Source organism: Artibeus jamaicensis, unplaced genomic scaffold (assembly GCF_021234435.1).
Source record: "Artibeus jamaicensis isolate MK-2021 breed Jamaican fruit bat unplaced genomic scaffold, CSHL_Jam_final contig_469, whole genome shotgun sequence".
Taxonomy (NCBI): Eukaryota; Metazoa; Chordata; class Mammalia; order Chiroptera; family Phyllostomidae; genus Artibeus; species Artibeus jamaicensis.
In genome coordinates, this window is record NW_026521847.1 from 1989478 (window position 1) to 2008239 (window position 18762).

The 18762-nt window shown below is 41.8% G+C and overlaps 1 protein-coding gene across 1 annotated transcript; it reads left to right on the top strand.

Moving 5' to 3' along the window:
- Positions 1-2720: 2720 nt before the first annotated feature.
- Positions 2721-18299, top strand: LOC119054345 (zinc finger protein RFP). Its single transcript, XM_037152219.2, has 8 exons — positions 2721-3474; positions 4685-4780; positions 7160-7390; positions 11191-11213; positions 12925-13040; positions 13162-13194; positions 15618-15644; positions 17478-18299. The coding sequence occupies exons 1-8, from the start codon at positions 3055-3057 to the stop codon at positions 18071-18073; spliced, it is 1542 nt and encodes a 513-aa protein (XP_037008114.1). The 5' UTR covers positions 2721-3054; the 3' UTR covers positions 18074-18299.
- The last annotated feature ends 463 nt before the right edge of the window (positions 18300-18762 follow it).

Genomic DNA, 18762 nt, shown 5'->3' on the forward strand with positions numbered 1-18762 from the left:
CAGAAACATTAACATGAAGACAGAACAGTGTCCTCTGGATTTAGCCAATACTATTGGAAATCACTGGTACTCTTAAGGCACATAGCTTGTATAGAAGGGTTAGGTAGGAATTTATTTTAAAATAAGAATTTTTACTAATTAAAATTCTATTTTATCAGATAGGTCAGTTTCTGTTGCATATAAAGACAATCCAAATAAGTGTCTTAAACAAGATAGTGGCTTTTGTCTGTCTCACATAGGGGACGTTTGGACGCAGTGACTGTGCAGTGAAGGGCCAGGCTTCACTACCTTACTGCACCATCTCAGTGTTGGCTTCCATCTTCAAGACTGCTTCATGGTCCAGGGCAGCTGCTTGAGGTCCTACCATCATGTGCACATTCCAGGCTGGAAGCATTAGGAAGGGGAAGGTGAAATGGGTATACTTCCCAGCTTGAGTGTTTAGAAGCTTTCTCAGAATTCCCATCCAAAAAGTTCCACGTAGTTATCATTGACTATCAACAAGCTCAGGACTGTGTTAAGGTGTAAAAGAAGTGTTGGTGAGTTGAGGGTATTCCTGAGAACATCCATAACCAGCCAGACAAGCTTTCATACTGTAGCCTCCATAAATCTACTACAATATTGGTAGCAAAGGGAAGTACCTTTTAGCTGAACATACTGCTACCTGGAATAAAATTCTAAGGAAGAAGTAGAGATTAGGAGTAAAATAGTCAACAACTGTCCCCTATAAGCACATATTAAAATAAAAAGCTGTACCAAAAGTCCCAAAATGAAAATGAGATGACAAATTTCATATTGGCAGAGATATGCCAATATGAAACTAATTTTATCTAACTAATCTTTAGTTAGATTTAACAGCTAAAAGTCAATATATTTCACAGAAAACTCCAGATTTTTGCCTTCTCTTGAATAATATTTAAAAAATGGCAATATGCTGAGACCACATTGTCAATGGATATCTTCAGCTTTCAGAAGGGCTACCTGTCCTCCAATTAGTCACTGTTCCCATCTTTCCCTACTGGTCTGGCCTGCTCATTTAAGTTACCTTTTTGTTTTCAATAGGCATTTGTGTTTAAGCCCATCATTTTACAACTGAATACACAATAACTGTTATAAAGAAGTATGCACAAAATATGACAGTGGAATAATTAAGTTATTCCACTTATTAAGTGGAATAGAATTTAAGTACCATCAGTCTAATTAAGTCGACAAGAATTTAAGTACCATCAGTATGATAATGGAGAACATAGGTTTGCAGAGGAGCTTCTGTCCTCATAAGAGTTACTTAAGGATCTGACTTGTTTCCTTATTTATAAAGTTAGTGTTCTAAAAAATCCTTAACAGGTAAGAGTTCCATACAAAGCAAAGTCAAAAAAAGTCTTAGATAGAAAATAACCAAGTATCAGAATTTGAGGTGCTATGTAAACATGGGAGGCTTATTGGACAGAGACTGAGTGGCCTGCTTGTTTAGGCTAAGCTCCAAGAAAGGGACAGGATCATGAGTAGGTTCTGTAGAGGATTGTAGTGAGCACAATCTGAACCAGAAGCTGGGCTGGCAACATTATTAGAAGACAGTGAGGATGGCTGCCAATGTTGGAAGCCAGAAGTGCTTGGACTGAACTCCATGCTCAAAGTTTGGACAATGCTCTGGAAGCAAAAAGGATGCTTTGAAGATTTCTAAGTGAGAAGTGACAGAAAGAAGGAAACATTTTAGGTTTTTTTTTTTTTTTTTTAAGATGATTCTCTCCCTTCAGGTTGTTATGTAAATTAGGGTACGGGGAAAGACTAGAAATAGGTAAACTAGTGGAACTGGTTGATCCAGTTACTAATTCATTAAAAAAAAAAAACATTTGCAAACTGACGTTGTTGAAATAATTTAGGTCAAAGTATAGTAATGGAACTTGAACACACGCAAGTTGAGAGATATGCGAAGCAAGTCTGTCAAGATTCAATTAAATCTACAGGATAAAAGACAACACTGAGAAAATAGCAAAGGAAACTAAGAAATACGGTAGGGATGAAGGAGCAACCCAAAAGATTTGTAAATCTACTAGATAATGAAATGAACCCAAGTTACTGCAGTATTATCAAGCTCCTATACTTCGGGAAGGAGCAAGCATGTTTAGGTCCTATTCAATATAAGTCTATGAAGCGGGTTTCTTTCCCTCCCTCTCTCCTTCTCTGTTGCCGTATGATAATTAAGCCTTCCTTTTTCGAAACAAAATTGCGGGTGCCGGTAAACGGGGTTGTTTAATAAAACGCCCCACAGACCGAGTGGAGCCCTGTTGGCTACCTCTGTCCCTCCTGGGGAAGGGGCCAGATGCCTACTCTTCCCACATCAACGCAGAGCCAGCTTTCTTCTCTCTTGGGAGCTGAGTCCAGAGCACGGTACAGGAAGTCCAGTCAAAGACAGGGGACCAGGCCTATGGCTGCGGAAGCTCGGCAGTGGGCCCAGAGCGTTAAGGCAAGGGCTACTCTGTTACCGTCACGCCCGGTTTACACTGCTTTTATTACCAGTGCCCGAGGCTTGTGCTCCTGCGTGTTCCGTCTTTCAGCGGCCGGGCCGCCGCTGTGCTCTCCTGGAGGAAACTGTTCAGGACTCGAGGCCACAAAATTCTACAGCTGTAGGATGCTCCGGTTAAGCTCCGCCCCTGGGCACGCCCCTTCCGCTCTCAGACTGGGTTCCGTGCGGCTTCCGGAATCTTCTCGGACGCGGCCACGTGGTACGTTGCTCTTTGGCATTTGCTGCAACCGCTCCCCACCCCCACCGCTTCAAACCCCCTATCTCCTGTGGCGTATTTGCTGGTTTTGTGGGGTCGCCGTATTCCCAAGCTCACTCAGCGCGGCACAGGGGCGAGGGGAGTGGCCAGTCTCCTTCGCGGTTCCAGCGCACAGGCACGCCTAGGATCTGGGCTCGGGAGGCACCGCCCTCTGCCGGCCCAGCTTGCTTTCTTACACCGCCGAGACGCTGCGAACTGCGGGGAACGCAGTAGGGTTCGGCTTCGCAAAGAGCTGGGCGCTGGGGTCCATGCTTGTGCACCCCTGCAGGCCCTCGCCATGGCCTCCGGGAGCGTGGCGGAGTGCTTACAGCAGGAGACCACCTGCCCCGTGTGCCTGCAGTACTTTGCCGAGCCCATGATGCTCGATTGTGGCCACAACATCTGTTGCGCCTGCCTTATCCGCTGTTGGGGCGCGGCGGAGACCAACGTATCGTGCCCGCAGTGCCGAGAGACCTTCCCGCAGCGGCACCTGCGGCCCAACCGGCACCTGGCCAACGTGACCCAACTGGTGAAGCAGTTGCGCACAGAGCGGCCGTCAGGGCCCGGAGGCGAGATGGGCGTGTGCGAGAAACACCGGGAGCCCTTGAAGCTGTACTGTGAGGAGGACCAGATGCCCATCTGCGTGGTGTGCGACCGCTCGCGTGAGCACCGCGGCCACAGCGTGCTGCCCCTGGAGGAAGCGGTGGAGGGATTCAAGGTGAGGTCCGAGTGCGCGGAGAAGGATGGGTGGCAGGGAAGAGGGGCGGCCAGTTGACGAAGGGAGGAGAGAGCCAGAGGCTTCCTTTTTTTCTCCGTCTAGAAAATGGCTGAGCCGGACTTGTTCACAGCCGTCATTTCCTCTCTGTCAGCTCTCGAGCCTGGGCACTTCGATTTGGGAAGAAAACCTGTAGATAGTAAGGAAGCCACAAGTTTCCCCGTCCCCACTCTCCTTTCCTTCCGTGCCCCCATGTTTACTGGCTCACGGGCACATTATATAGGAAGTCGGCCCACGGGAATCTCACACCAACCGGCTGTACAAAGGATGCTTGTAAAACTATTTGAGGCAAAAACACACGTTAATAGGCTATATATATATAATAGGCAGTATATATAGCAGCTATCTACCACCTAGTCTATAAACATTTCCCCAGCACTTCCCAGTGCTCTGTTCTGCTCTAGAAACTCAAGGAAAAGAACACAACTATTTACTGCTTAAGTTCAACCACTAAGACTCACAGATGGTAAGTTATTATAAAGATTAAATGAAATAAAATGATGTGTGGAACCCCTTTGTGAACGGTTGAACAGATAGCACAGCTAAACAATAATATAGAAACAAAGTAATGTTTTCAGCATGCCATGGAATAGCTGCAACTTAATTTGAAGCCTCTTAGTTCAGTCACATTTCCACTGGGCCAGTGATTTTTAAACCCCTGTGCCCTGAAAATTTTAAAACATGCAGCACCTGACTAGTCAGGGCCACTGAGCTCATTTCTCTTAGATTGTCAAATAAAAATATAACAACAGCCAACACAATGATAGGCTGTCTGTTGTGAATGAATCAAAATTATACCTTTTTTAATGTTTTTTGTGTGTGATCAGCAAAAAATACATTTCTTTGTGTGCTGCAGAATTTAGTAATTAGTTGATGTGTGCCATGAGATGAAAAAGGTTGAAAATTGTGGCACTAGGCCATGCAGTCACCTTCAGGGTCAGGTAGTTGACTCACTGTTCAAGTTACACAGAAACTGCCAAAGGAGAGGTTGTGGTGACCACTGTGCCTTGGTGATGGCAGTGTGGTCAAAGAACAGTCTCTAACCCAGGTCTTGGCATCAGAAATGTGGGTTTCATGTGTGATGAGAAGAATAGTCATGCTGGTGCTAAGGTCTGCCTAATCTTGAATGGCCTGATTTTCTTGCTTTTCTTAGGAGCAAATTCAGAACCAGCTGGACCACCTAAAAAGAGTGAAAGACTTAAAGAAGAGGCGCCGGGCACAGGGGGAGCAGGCACGAGCTGAACTCTTGGTAAGGGCCTTCGGAATTTACACATAATAACACTTCTGCTGGTTATTTTCTCTTTCGTAAACCTGATGTTACTTAACCTTGTCCAGCCAAGTCACCCATACTTCTAGGTAAAGGTGAAACAGTGCCTTATGGTGGTTGGAAACCCTGGAGGTCTGACCTATCAAAAGTTTAACCCTCTAGCTTTATGTAGGTATGGGTTAACCCTTGACAAAGCTGACAAGAATTAAGTTCTTGGGCAGAGTTAGCTTCCTTTGGTCCTATTCTGCGGACAGATGTTGATAGTGGCTTTGCATAAGCCCTACTTTTGCTTCTTGTTGGAATGTTCACTTTCTTGACACTTCAATTCTGAACATTTCACTTTGTTTCCTTGCCCTAGTCTCCCAAGGCCTTAGCAAGTGGCTTGTGTGCTAATTTGTGATAGGGATATTTGGGGGTTTTGTTACGAGAACGAAAACAAGAAGTACAGAGACTTTTATAATGTATTCTTAAAAATCCATCACCTGGGTTTTCAAGCATTTTTTTGAACAATAAATAAAGTATTAAAAATTCCTACCCATTACAGGTATTTGCATGTTAGAAGCAAACTGTTAGACTAGTACTGTCTAACACCATCTTGTGAGAAATTTTTTCAGTCCTGGCCAGGGTGTAGCTGAGAACTTTTGGACAAGGAACTTATTCCCATGATGCCCTTAGATGCCACCACTTGTTCTGCTCACACAAGTCCTTGGAGACCTCAGTTCCCTTTGCTTGAAAGTAGGTCTGATGGATGGAAAACCTTCTAGTGAGTTTGTGCAGAGTCAAATTATTTCACATACAACTTTATCTTCTGTAGGGGGATTGTCAAAGAGAGGAGACAGCCCTTCTCTCATAGAGTACCTGTACATACTTCTTGGCTCTAACACTAGCCAGTGGGATAGTTGGACAGAGTAATATAACCTCTTGAGGCCTCAATTTTCTCATATGTAAAATGAGTAGGTTGGACTCTACTTGTTTTTCACTAAGCCTAGTAGTGCTGTGCCCTCCTCAGTGGTATGTGTTTCTTAGTCTGTCATTCAAGTAATGCAGTGATTGGGAAGGGTGGGGCAGGGATGCTAAATGTACTTTAATCTAGAAACAGTTCCATGCTAGACAGAATTGCTTCCTACTCCACCCCCTAGTGGAGATTAGATATAGATATAGATATAGATATAGAACGTCCCCTTGAGAAGCACTTTCAATTAGTTGATCTTTAAGGTCTCTTTCAGCTTTAATTTTCCATTTCTGAGATATATTATGTGGTGTATGTCTTGGAAAGACTTATCCAGCTGAGGAGAGGTATGAGCTTAAAAGGGATTTATAAACAAAAGTGTTTATACAAGTGCTTAAGAAGGGTGGTTAAGAGGGATGGTTAGTGAGGGAAGGTTCTCAGGAGCTGAGTTTAAATAGGTGAATAAGCATTGTATAAAGTACTAGATAGTAAATATTTTTGGCTTTGTGAGCCATATCATCAGTTATAACTACTCAGCTCTGTTGTAGTTCCAACGCATATAAAGATAATATGTAAATGATGGGTGTGGCTATGTTCCAATAAAACTTTACTCAGAGGGAGTAAACACAGGGAGTTTGCTCATCCTTTGTTTACAACAAAGTATTGATAGGGCCCTTTCTGTGGGAGATGGGATAGAGAATGAAGGGTATTTTGGCAAATAGGTCTGCACCAATGAACCTTGAAAGTCAGATGGAGGGTGTAGATTAAGGTTATTATGTGAGGATTATTGTAGAAATTGTGTTTGAATGTTGCGAATGGTCTTCTACCGGGCTTATAATGTTTCTCTTATAGCTTTTCATGGTTCCCCTTTGTAGTAAAGGCATTTCCCCTTTGCCTTCCAGGCAGAGTATGCTCTGGTCTCTTAATTTTTTCTGGCCTTTACCTTCAGTGCTGCATCCAGACAGAGCTGATTGCCGTCTCTCTCTATTCTCTTGCCTGTGTGACTTTTTTTGCCTGGCAAGCTCTCCTGGCTTTTGACTACGTGAGCTCCTGTTCATCCTAGAAGTCTCTGGACACTGCTTTTGTAAAGGCTGTACCAACTTTTCTTACTACATTTGTCACCCTGTGTTTACTTTCCATCCATGATTACATACATGTGTCACATGAATTGACCCTCACTTGACTGAGTTTCTTCAGGGCAGTGACTGTCTTAATTATCCCTGGGGCAATTCAGTTCTTGGCCATTATATAGCCAATCAGTAAAGATTGGAAAAAACAAGTGAGTGAACAAGATAACTTTTTAGTATTCTGGATGCAATCATGAGATCTTGGAGTGGGTAGTAGGTGAGAAATGGGGAAGGGCTGTAAAAGTAAACATTTCCTGTCTTCATTGCCCCTCCCTGTGTGCACAGAGCCTGACCCAGATGGAGAGGGAGAAGATCATTTGGGAATTCGAGCAGCTGTATCACTCCCTGAAGGAGCATGAATATCGCCTTCTAGCCCGCCTTGAGGAACTGGACTTGGCTATCTACAACAGCATCAATGGTGCCATCACACAGTTCTCTTGCAACATCTCCCAGCTCAGCAGCCTGATCACCCAGCTGGAAGAGAAGCAACAGCAGCCCACCAGGGAACTCCTGCAGGTAAGATTAGAGCTCCCTGCCCAGACAGTGCCTGTTGACAAGTCTCCCTTCTCTTAAACAGCATGGATGTGAGCAGGAGTGGTTAACCTAAGTGGTTCTGTGGTGTGAGCTTCATAATGCAGGTGGTAAAGCTGCAGTAGACCTCACCCAGCCAAGACCTTAGCAAAGTGGTGATGCCTGTCTGTCATTTGTTCATTCAACATTTGTGAATGATCTGCTCTGGGTTAGACAATAGGATTAAGTGGTGAATAAGTTCTCGTGAAATTTATATTCTTTTTTAAAAATATTTTATTTATTTATTTTTAGAGAGGGGGAAGGGAGGGAGAAACAGGGAGAGAAACACTGATGCATGAGAGAAACATCTATTGTTGCCTCAATTGGAGACTGAGCCCACAACCCTGGCATGTGCCCTGACCAGGAATCGAATCAGCGACCTTCTGCTTTGCAGGACTACTCTCAACCAACAAGCCAGGGCTGTCTGGCCTTTAAAAAAAAAAGTTTACCAACTCCTGCTTTAGAACCACAAGAGGATGGGCAACTTCAAACCTTGATGAACACCAGTATTTTATTGCCAGGGAGAGAAGGAACGGCTTGCAAAGGGAACAGGTGACCAGAGAGTCAAAGTGCAGTTGAGAAGGAAAAATGTTGCAGGAAGAAGGGAGTGGACAGCAAAGTTGAGGTGAAATAATAGGGCTGATGTCCATGGATTTTGAAAACATTGTGCCCTGGCTGGTATGGCTCAGTGAATTGAGTGCCAGCCTGCAAACCAAAGAGTTGCTGGTTCTATTTCCAGTCAGGGCACACGCCTGGGTTCCCCAGGAACCCAAGTCCCCAGTGGGGGGTGCACGCATGAGAGGCAACCACACATTGATGTTTCTCTCCCTTCCCCTTTCTCTAAAAAGAAATAAATAAAATCTTTAGAAAACATGGCCATTGGGATGATATTTGTGGAACTGCCACATGGGACAGTTTGGTCAGGATTTGGTCAGGGAAGGTGGTAGGATCTGGGTGTGGTGAGTGGAGACTATGAGAGTAGATAGATGACTTGTTACAAGAAGTAAGACTGAAGGAGATATAAGAAAATACTTGGAGATGAGGTAGAATTGTGGGGTTTCACGGGAGGGGATTCTTAAAGAAACTAATTATACATTTTTAAAAAATGTATAGGGAGGAGAGCCTATATATAAGGAACAAGGTAAGGAAAAATCTTGAAACTATAACAGTGATGGACTAATCACTGATTATCACAGAGCTGAGAAGGCAATCAGCTCTGTCTGGATGCAGCACTGAAGGTAAAGGCCAGAAAAAATTAAGAGACCAGAGCATACTTTGCCTGGAAGGCAAAGGGGAAATGACTTTACTGCAAAGGGGAACCATGAAAACCATTGTGTTGTTCCCGAAAAGGCAGAAGGGAATGGGAACTAAAGCATGTGTGCAGGAGTTGGTTTTGGAAGATTCTCTATTGTCTGGGAAGAATGGACTGTCAAGAGAGGTAGGTGCAGGCAGGTTGTAAGATTTCATAAAAACTTGGTGACCTTCATTCTCTTTTGAGGTTAAAAAGCAAGATCATGTCTGAGAAGGAAAATATTAGGGAAAATATGAGCTTCGAAGAATATGGGAAAGTTCTTTTCTTTTTTAATAAAATTTTATTTTTTAGAGAGAGGGGAAGGGAGGGAGAAAGAGAGGGACAGAAATAATCAATGTAGGAGAGAAACATTGATTGGTTGCCTGTCGCACACCCCCAACTGGGACTTGGCCAGCAACCCAGGCATGTGCCCTGACCAGGAATCAACTGGCAACCTTTTGGTGCTTAACACATTGAGCCACACCAGCCTGGAGGGAAAGTTCTGAAATCACCATTTCAAAGTAAAGCCAGGTGGTTCATGAGACATAATACTTGGTCAGTGAACTTGGGGTTATGCTGGAGGCAGTCTGCCCCATCTTTTTCCTTTCTTAGACCATGGCTGCTCTGAAACAGGAATAGGGAACACAGGTAGTTGGGCTCATCCAGGAAGAGAGCTTTGAAAGATGGACTTCAGGGTTTTGTTTGTGTGTGTGTCTATGTGTGATAAAATGTGCTTAATGAATTCACTTTTTCAACCATTTCAAAGTATGCAACTTAGTAGCATTCAGTAAACTGACAGTGTTATATAGTTATCACAACTGTTTAGTTATAAAACACTTTGATCTCCACAAAAGGAAACCTGTACTCATTTCTAATCCCATTCTACCAACTGACAACCACCAATCTGCTATATGTTTCTGGATTTGCCTATTCCGGATATTTCATGTAAGTGGTTGAGTCAGTCATTTGCAAGCATACCCATGCAGTTGTGTGTGTACATCCACATACAATGGAATACTATGTAACTGTAAAGAAGCAAAAAAGACACATGAACGGAGTGGTTTACAGGATACAGTCTTAAGTGAAAAAAATCAAAGCACAAAATGGAGAGTATGCTACTTTTTGTGCTGAAGAAGAGCTAATTGCAAAATACCTGCATTTTGCTTATGTTTGCATAGAATAATACTGTAAGGGTAAACCAGAAAATACGGGAATGAGGAGAATAGGATGGGAAGAAATGGAAGAAAGAATGACAGATTCTCTAGGGCCAGTGCTCAGACTTTTTGAGCACTGAAATAAAAACAGTGATAGATTATAACCCATTGAATAGTGTAAGAATCTGAGTCCATGCTAATAATAAATAAGAAGGGAAAGTTCTTTCTAGTAGAATATTGACTAAGTAATATATAAGGAATTTGAAGTTGGAAAATGGTCAGTTGACAACCATCATAATGAAAGTTAATTCAGACCATAATGATGAATGTTAAAAAAAGGGAAGGAAAGTTTAATAAGAATTGAATAGTAACAATTTCAAAGTATGAATGATCATTTTTAGGTTACTTATGATTATACCTACTAATTATTAATAAGGAAAAATAGTAGCTATGCAGTGGTCAGAATATCATTAGTAAGAAGAAAGCAAATATTGTGTACCTTTAAAAGGGCACAAAGACATTGCTCAAAGGTTGTACAAGCTAAATTTAATCCTGAGGAGAGTATCTGACAAACCTAAATAGAAGGACATTCTATAAAATACCTAGCCATTATTAAACCAGTGTCAGTGTCATGGAAAATAAAATCAATTCTAAGGAACTGTTCAAGAATAAAGACACATGTCATCAAAGCTAAGTGCAGTAGATCATCCTGGATTACTTTAGCAGGGAGGAGTAGCTATAAAGAACAGTTGGTTAAATTAGAATATGGAGTATGGATTAGATAAACATCAATGTTCAATTTCCTGAGTTTGATAACTATGCAGTGGTTATATAAGCAAATATACTTAGGAAATGCACATAAAGGGGTCAAGGGATATAATTAAATAATGACTTTTTAAGTGGTCCTTAAGATAAATACATTTATATCATCTGGTAAGTCTGGGTAAGAAGTATATAGGAGCTTTTTGTGCTAGCAGCTTTTCTGTGTATTTGAAATTATGTCACAACAAATCAAAGGAAGCAAGTTGAACATTTGTGGTCCAAGGGTGGGATGCTTCATTTGACATCTTGAAGTCCTTGAGCAGTGTTATAGTAGGAGGACCCAGGAAATGCCATTCAGCAAATAGTGTGCATCCAAGCTTCCTCTGCCTGATTTTTAGCTCCTTGACTGTGAATGGGGTTCCTTGTCTTCCTGGTTTCTCCCAGGACCAGTCTGTAGTTGGGTTTTCAGCAAACATCTATGAAAGAAAACTGAAGTTATGAATGACTTCTCATGGTTATCCTTTTCCTTCCTCTTATAGGACATCGGGGACACATTGAGCAGGTACCGTTTTCTCTCTCCCCAGTGTTAAATCAAGCAGAAGACTGTCTCCTTTTACTTAATAAATCATGAAAGGAGCTCAAAGCTACCAAATGGTCACGTAATTTGCCTGTCCCTGCACAGAATCACTAGTGCTCAAAGAAATTGGATGGACCAGAGCTTTTCTCATTAAAACTCAGGAATTGTTGACAAATCATGGGGGTGAGGTGCTGGAGTAGGGGGCTCACTTAGAATGGTGCTTGTGAGGACACTTCCATGGGGAGGGTAGAGGCTTACAGAGACTTGTGAAGAGTGCAGGGGTATCTTACGATTTTTGTGTTCTAAACATTTCAGAATCCTTTCTGTTTTATTCTTTCTTTCTGCATAGCCTAAAAAAGGTATGATCAGCATAGTTATGTAATTAGTGTTGAGACACCTGGATTCTGGCTTATATTCTCAATATTTCTGTACAGTATCATCAGAGAGAAAGTGAGGAAGAAAAGGGGCTCCCTGGGTTTTGGAACATGACTAAAAAGGGAGAGCTTAGAGTGGGCAAGAAGCCACAGCAAAGCTGTGTTTGCAGGCAGGTGGCGAGGGCAGCCAGGTAGGCCTGGGGACATGATGTCTGGTGAAGTGCCTAAAGGGGTGGAAACCGACTTTGATGGAGCTGAACTATGAAGCTGATCAAAATCCTAAGTGATGAAAACCCTCCAGAGGAAATGCAGCTTGATCGTGTAGGAACATTTGAGGAGATGGGGAAGGGTCTCACAGTTGTGGTAGAATCATGTTGACAGACTTGTTTCTTGAAGGCCTCCAGGAGGGAGATGAGTTGGTACGTGGAAATGTCCCAGCCAGCTGCCCCAGCAAATACTACCTTTCTTGTTACTTTGACTTTTGGCCTAACATAGGATTCTAGCATTTGTTCTATTAATATTTAGGTTAGGCTATATGAGATAGGAAACCCAAAATTTCATGGTCTTTAGGCTAAAACATAAAAAATTTTGTTACCATGTAAGAAATGTGCCCAAGATTAGAATGATAGCTTCAGTGATCATAAGATTCTCGGGTTTCTTTTCCTTCACTCTTCTGCCATCCCTAAAGTATGGCCCTCGTTTTTATAATCCAAGATAGTTGCTAGAATGCCAACCAGCAGGAAGGAGATAAGTCACTTTGTATTTCTTTTTTAGGCCAACGTCTTAAATTAATACAAGATACATTTTAACCTCTTATTGGCTAGAACTCTGTCACAGGTCACAGCTAGATTGGGCAGCTGAAAACCCAGTGAAGTTTGGAAGATGGAAGAAGGGATATTTGTGGGTAGACAATTAGCACTCAGTCTTTGCCACAGATCCTTTGAAGATGTGGGTAATTGGGTATTGTCCAGAGATTACCCATCTGTCTGAAAATATTCTCATTATATTTGGGAACCTGAGGATTATGGGTCATTGACCATTATGAATATCTAGGACTTTATGTATAGGGCTTTCTGGCCTTAAGTTCAATTTAATTCAGTATACCTTTTGGAAAAACAATGAGCTTTATGCTTTGGGGGATAAAAAAATAAGATCTCTCCTTTTTTGGTCTAAAGGATCATAGTCTAGGAAAAGACTATGGAAAAAGGTGGTTTTTAAAAACTGTTGACTTCTGTTAGCTAGTGCAGCTCAGGCCCTGTTCTGGCCCTTGGAAGGTCATGGAGTCAGGGAAGGGATTCACTCTTTTTTCTTTTTAAACTTAGGGCTGAAAGAATTAGGATCCCTGAACCTTGGATTACACCTCCAGATCTGCAAGAGAAGATCCATATTTTTGCACAAAAATGTCTGTTCATGACTGAGAGTCTGAAGCAGTTCACAGGTAATATGAGAAGAGGGACCTGTGAGGGGAAATGGATTTATGCTCTGAAAATGTGTTGCCTGACAGGACACATTTTCCAGGTGGTAAGGTGCAAACTGATTATCTTCTTTTCTCTCCTTAGAAAAAATGCAGTCAGATATGGAGAAAATTCAAGGTAAATTTATCTACTTAATGGGCTTTTGATGTTGTAATTTCTCAGGAATACAAGCATCTGCATTAACAGTGTGGGGAAATGGGGTAGGGGTGATAGATGCCCACGGGGCAGCTGTCCCTGATATTTTACACTCTCCTTTTTCTTTGTTAATTTTCTTCACTTAATAGTTTCTTGTTTCACTCTGAAGTCTTTTAACTATATGCACTTAGTTCTCAATCTACATTGATGGAGGAAAAAATAGACAATCCAAAATTAATCCAAAATTAGTGTTAATTGTTTTTATTTTTATTCTTTAATTGGGAAAGAGAGTACATACAAACTATCGTAGTTACATTTGATCTCACCCACTTTTTATAGTTATAATTTACAGAGTTCCTACTGCTTCCGGGTATAGCTACTGACCGGTGTAGGAGGCCAACACCTTCAGGGAAGTGGTGAGGGGTGGGATTCAGGAGTGAGGGTGCCTGGGTCCCGGGCCCAGCACTGCCTTGTGGATCTGTACCATACAGGCATGGGTCAGAGACACTGCAGGTTTGGTTCTAGACCATCACAATAAAATAAATTTTGCAATAAAGTGAGTCACAGAATATTGGTTTCCCAGTAACTTTCATATAAAGTTAGGTTTACACTGTAGTGTCTGTTAAATGTGTAATAGAATTATGTCTAAAAAAATGTACATGCCTTAATTTAATAATACTCTGTTAAAAAATGCTAACTATCTTCTGAGCCCTCAGCAAATTGAAATGTTTTTGCTGGTAGAGGGTCTTGCCTTCACTTTGTATAAAAACCACAATATCTGTGAAGCTCAGTAAAATGAGGTGTGTTTGTAGTTTCTTTATCTGAAAAATAAGGAAAATAATAGCTCTTAGCTCACAAGGTTGTAAGGATTAAATTAAATTAGGTGCCATTTCTAAAGCCTTTATAATGGAGTCTGATTCACATAATAAACTCTGTATTTTATTAAATGAAGTTTTCTAGGTATTTAAGGAAAACTCTTTCAAATATAAAATTTTCTGTTTATACGCCAATTCAGTTAGGAGCTGGCTATGTATTAACTGCTAAAATTCCTAGGCAGCCTGGTGGAATCTGAAATCCTTATATGTAGGTAAACCATTTTCTTACTTATTACAAATTACATTTCTCCGTAATCTCTGATAATGTACTACATTATGTATGCTGATTCTTTATTTGCATTATATCTTTTCATATACTATATTTTGCTGTGTATAATGCTCACTTTTTGCCCAAATTTTTGAGAGAAAAATAAGGATGTATATTATATAATTCTATATCTCTGTAAATGTTTTTAATTATTTTAGTAATGCTTATATGTTAAAAGTGTAACTCTAGAAAGTAATAACAATATCTGTATGTTCAAAAATAAAAGCTAAAATTCCTTTATAATACCAAAAAACCACAAGTCTCTACATATAAATAAATAAATAAATAAATAAATAAATAAATAAATAAAATTTGAATTAAAAATTAAAATGAAGGATTTTTTTTCCCTGATAGTTTGGGCCAAAAACATGGATGTGCATTATACATGCCAGAGTATGGTACATACTCTTTTGGTATCTACCAACAGATTTAAGGGATACCCACATGTCCATAAGTAAAAGACACAGGGAGAAGTTCCACTTAATACATTGGATAATACCAGAAGCCCTTAGTTCAGACATGACCTTCCTCAATCTGGTTCTCACTTCTCTTTTCCCTCATACTGGTCAAAAGGCTTACTGTGAACATATCTGTCTTAAATGTCTTGTCAACTTTATAAACTGCCTTCTTTTTTTTAAAGATTCTATTTTTAGACAGAAGGGAAGAGAGGAAGAGAAACATCAATGTGTGGCTGCCTCTCACACAGCTCCTACTGGGGACCTGGCCTACAACCCAGGCTTGTGCCCTGACTGGGAATCAGACCTATGACTCTGTGGTTTGCAGGCCTGTACTCAGTCCACTGAGCCACACCAGCCAGGGCTAAAGTGCTTTTTAAGTAAATGGTCTTATTTGTCCCAGTGTGGTAGGTGTCTCTCACTCAAGCAACCCAGCCCCTAGAACAGAGGTGCCTAATGAAAGCCAAGAGTTGTGTGTGGTGTAGACTTAGAGCAGTATCCCCCTTGCAGACCCAACTTGCACAGTGGAGGGTGGAATCCTTGATTTTGCCTCAGTTTAATTGAATAGGCTACTGGTGTCAGGCATGTGGTTATCCTTTGACCCAAAGTTCCCAGTCCTTCCCCCTTCCCTTAAAGCCAGATGATTGAGTCATGTATTTTATGAAGGAATCAGTGCATGACTGAGAAATAGTTTCTAGTATAGAGATATCTGCTGTGTGATGACTCTAAGCAAAGCTCCCTCAAGGTGGGTATTTCCTGGAAATACTTACGTGACTCTATAACTTCCTTTCACTTTTGTTTTTTCAGAATTAAGAGAGGCTCAATTATATTCAGGTAAGTGATAGAAAAACTATGCAGGAAAAGGCAGACAAATCCTTAAGAATATAACCACTATTGAATGCTTTTATTTTATTTTTAATTTTATTTATTTATCTTTAGAGGGGAAGGGAAGGAGAGAGCGAGAGAAACATCAATGTATGGTTGCCTTTCATGCATCCCCTGCTGGGAATTGGCCTGCAGGGAACTGGCCTGCAACCCAGGAATGTGCCCTGACTGGGAATCGAACCGCAATTATCTGGTTCACAGGCCCGCGCTCAATCCACTGAGCTACACCAGCCAGGGCTACCACTATTGAATGCTTTTAGAAACAGCCTAATCTGGGTCCTTTAGGTTACCTGTGTAAAAAATTATAAACAAACACCATTAAAAAAATTACTGCTTGCTTCTATGTGTTTGCAATGACTCAGAGCTGAAGTCAGGGACGTTTGAAAGAGAAGAAAGTGAAGATCAGGTGCTGTAAATATTTACAGAGCAAAACTGAAGTTCCCAAACAGGAGAACACTGCTAGTACCCTGCAACATTGCTCTGCCTGCCTAGCCTCAGTGCATTGTATAGTTTGCAGAAACCAACTATTCTTCCAAAAAGAGTGATTGGAGAAGTAATTGACTTCAACTCATTCTGAGTACTAGGAAGTCTAGGAATTGTGTGTGTGTCTTTCTGTCTGTATACCTTGGGGAAAGATTTAAAACTGCGCTCTCCTCTAGGCCATACCTTCACCTAATGTTCAAGGAGACTGGGTAAATCTGTGTTCTCAGTTACTCAAATCTGGGGTGTACTTTCCATAGTCACATAACCATCTTCTGTTATGTGGAATCCTCTTTATGAAGAGAAAGACTCCACATACAACAGTTCTTCCTTCACTGGAGTTAACTAGTTGATGTGACCCATATTTAATTTTCAACAACTGTTAATTGAATACCTTGTTAATGTCTTAAACTGTCTGAGATTGTGCAGGGTACTATAAAGGTAACAAGAAACCATAAGACACAGTGTTACCCTGGGAGTTTGTGTCTGGTTGGATGTGTGAAGTATACCCATGGCATGAGTAAGACGTGAGTAAGTGCCGTGGACAGATGGTTGAACAAAGAACTGACCATCTGGGGTCTTGCTCACCTCTACCAAGTTGCCTGTTATGACTCTTTTGTGAGATTCATGCAGCTCAGCTTTGGTTTGGAGGGATAGTGTTTGGGAATCTTTCTCCTGAACAAACTGTGAAGAGTAAATACAAGAATAAGTATCAGTGATTATAAAGCAGGAAGTCCACATGATTGAAAGGTGCTGTAATACTAAATACCAGAGTATGAGGCATGTGTGACACAGTTTTAGATTTAAGAGAGGGAAACTATAAATAGCTTGGGCTGGTAAAAACAACTTTTTGAGGAAGGTGTGGGTCATGTGTTGGATATTAGAAAAAGAAGAATAGGGTTAGGATGTGCTGAGTAAACCCTCTCATGGAGTGGAGAATATAAAAGTGAATTGAAAGATGGGCAAATTGTTCCAGATTTCCAGTTCCTTAGTCACAATTCCAAAACTCTGAGTATATGTGGGAAATTCAGTTTATAGTGGATAATATGGCCTAAGATGTGAAAGAATGGGAATAGAGGTAAAAACCTCAGTATTTTCAGTATATTTTGGCTTTAAAAGGTAACCAGATAATTCAAACTGTAATTTTTTTGAATGTTCAGTTGAGGATGTATTTCATCATAAAATGAATTTAGCCTATAGCGGGGAGCTCTTATTCCTTTCTCAGGCAGGTAGGAGAGAAGCGGGGCGTTCTAGTGGGCTCTCCTGGCCCTCAACTGACCTCCCCTTCCCCTGTCTCTGCAGTGGATGTGACTCTAGACCCAGACACAGCCTACCCCAGCCTGATCCTCTCTGACAATCTGCGGCAAGTGCGGTACAGTTACCTCCAGCAGGACCTGCCTGACAACCCTGAGCGCTTCAATCTGTTTCCCTGTGTCTTGGGCTCTCCATGCTTCATCGCTGGGAGACATTATTGGGAGGTAGAGGTGGGAGATAAAGCCAAGTGGACCATAGGGGTCTGTGAAGACTCAGTGTGCAGAAAAGGTGGGGTAACCTCTGCCCCCCAGAATGGATTCTGGGCAGTGTCCTTGTGGTATGGGAAGGAATACTGGGCTCTTACCTCCCCAATGACTGCCCTCCCCCTGAGGACCCCTCTTCAGCGGGTGGGGATTTTCTTGGACTATGATGCTGGTGAGGTGTCCTTCTACAATGTGACAGAGAGGTGTCACACCTTTACTTTCTCTCATGCTACTTTCTGTGGGCCTGTCCGGCCTTACTTCAGTCTGAGCTACTCAGGAGGGAAGAGTGCAGCTCCTCTGATCATCTGCCCCATGAGTGGGATCGATGGGTTTTCTGGCCACGTTGGGAATCACAGTCATTCCATGGAGATCTCTCCTTGAGGAGGTACAGATCAGAAGGGCTGTTGGCCATAATCCTACCCCAGGCATAAGGGATCTTGTTGCCTTGCCACTTTGAGTCCTTTACAGCCGGATATCCTTACCACTTTCCATGCCCCTGCAGTGGGAGATAGGATGTCCATGGTCTCTATCATCCTCTTCCCACAAAAATAATGAGGTGTAATGAGAAGCATCAAGATTGTTCAGAAATAAAAATCAGATGTCCATCTCTAGTGTGTCAGTTTTTGGTTTTGTACATTACTGGAGGGGATAAAGAAAATGGATAATCTTTGAATTTGGAAAGCTATTCATGATATAGCTTGGCTCAGCCTGGCTTCCTCTGGTTCAGTCCTACATAGTGGACATGGGTATTTGCTGTCATTCATGCACTAGGCCTCCTTTCTGAGAACCTGAAATGGAACTAGGAGGCTCCGTCAGCATGGCTCCCTTTTTCCCAGTTTTTTCTTCTGGGAATAGTTCCTCTCTCTGATTCCCAATCTGCCATACTTTTATTAACTCGCTCCATTAAGCAGGGCTATATGTTTTGATTAGTCACAGTTATTTTACCATAATGCGGGAAACATGGCCCCTTCTCTGTTATGAGATAATGTTCTAATCATTGTGTTGTTTGCTTGTATCCTGAGAACTTGTGTGCTTACTTCATTAAAAAGTGTGCCCTGGTGCTGGATACA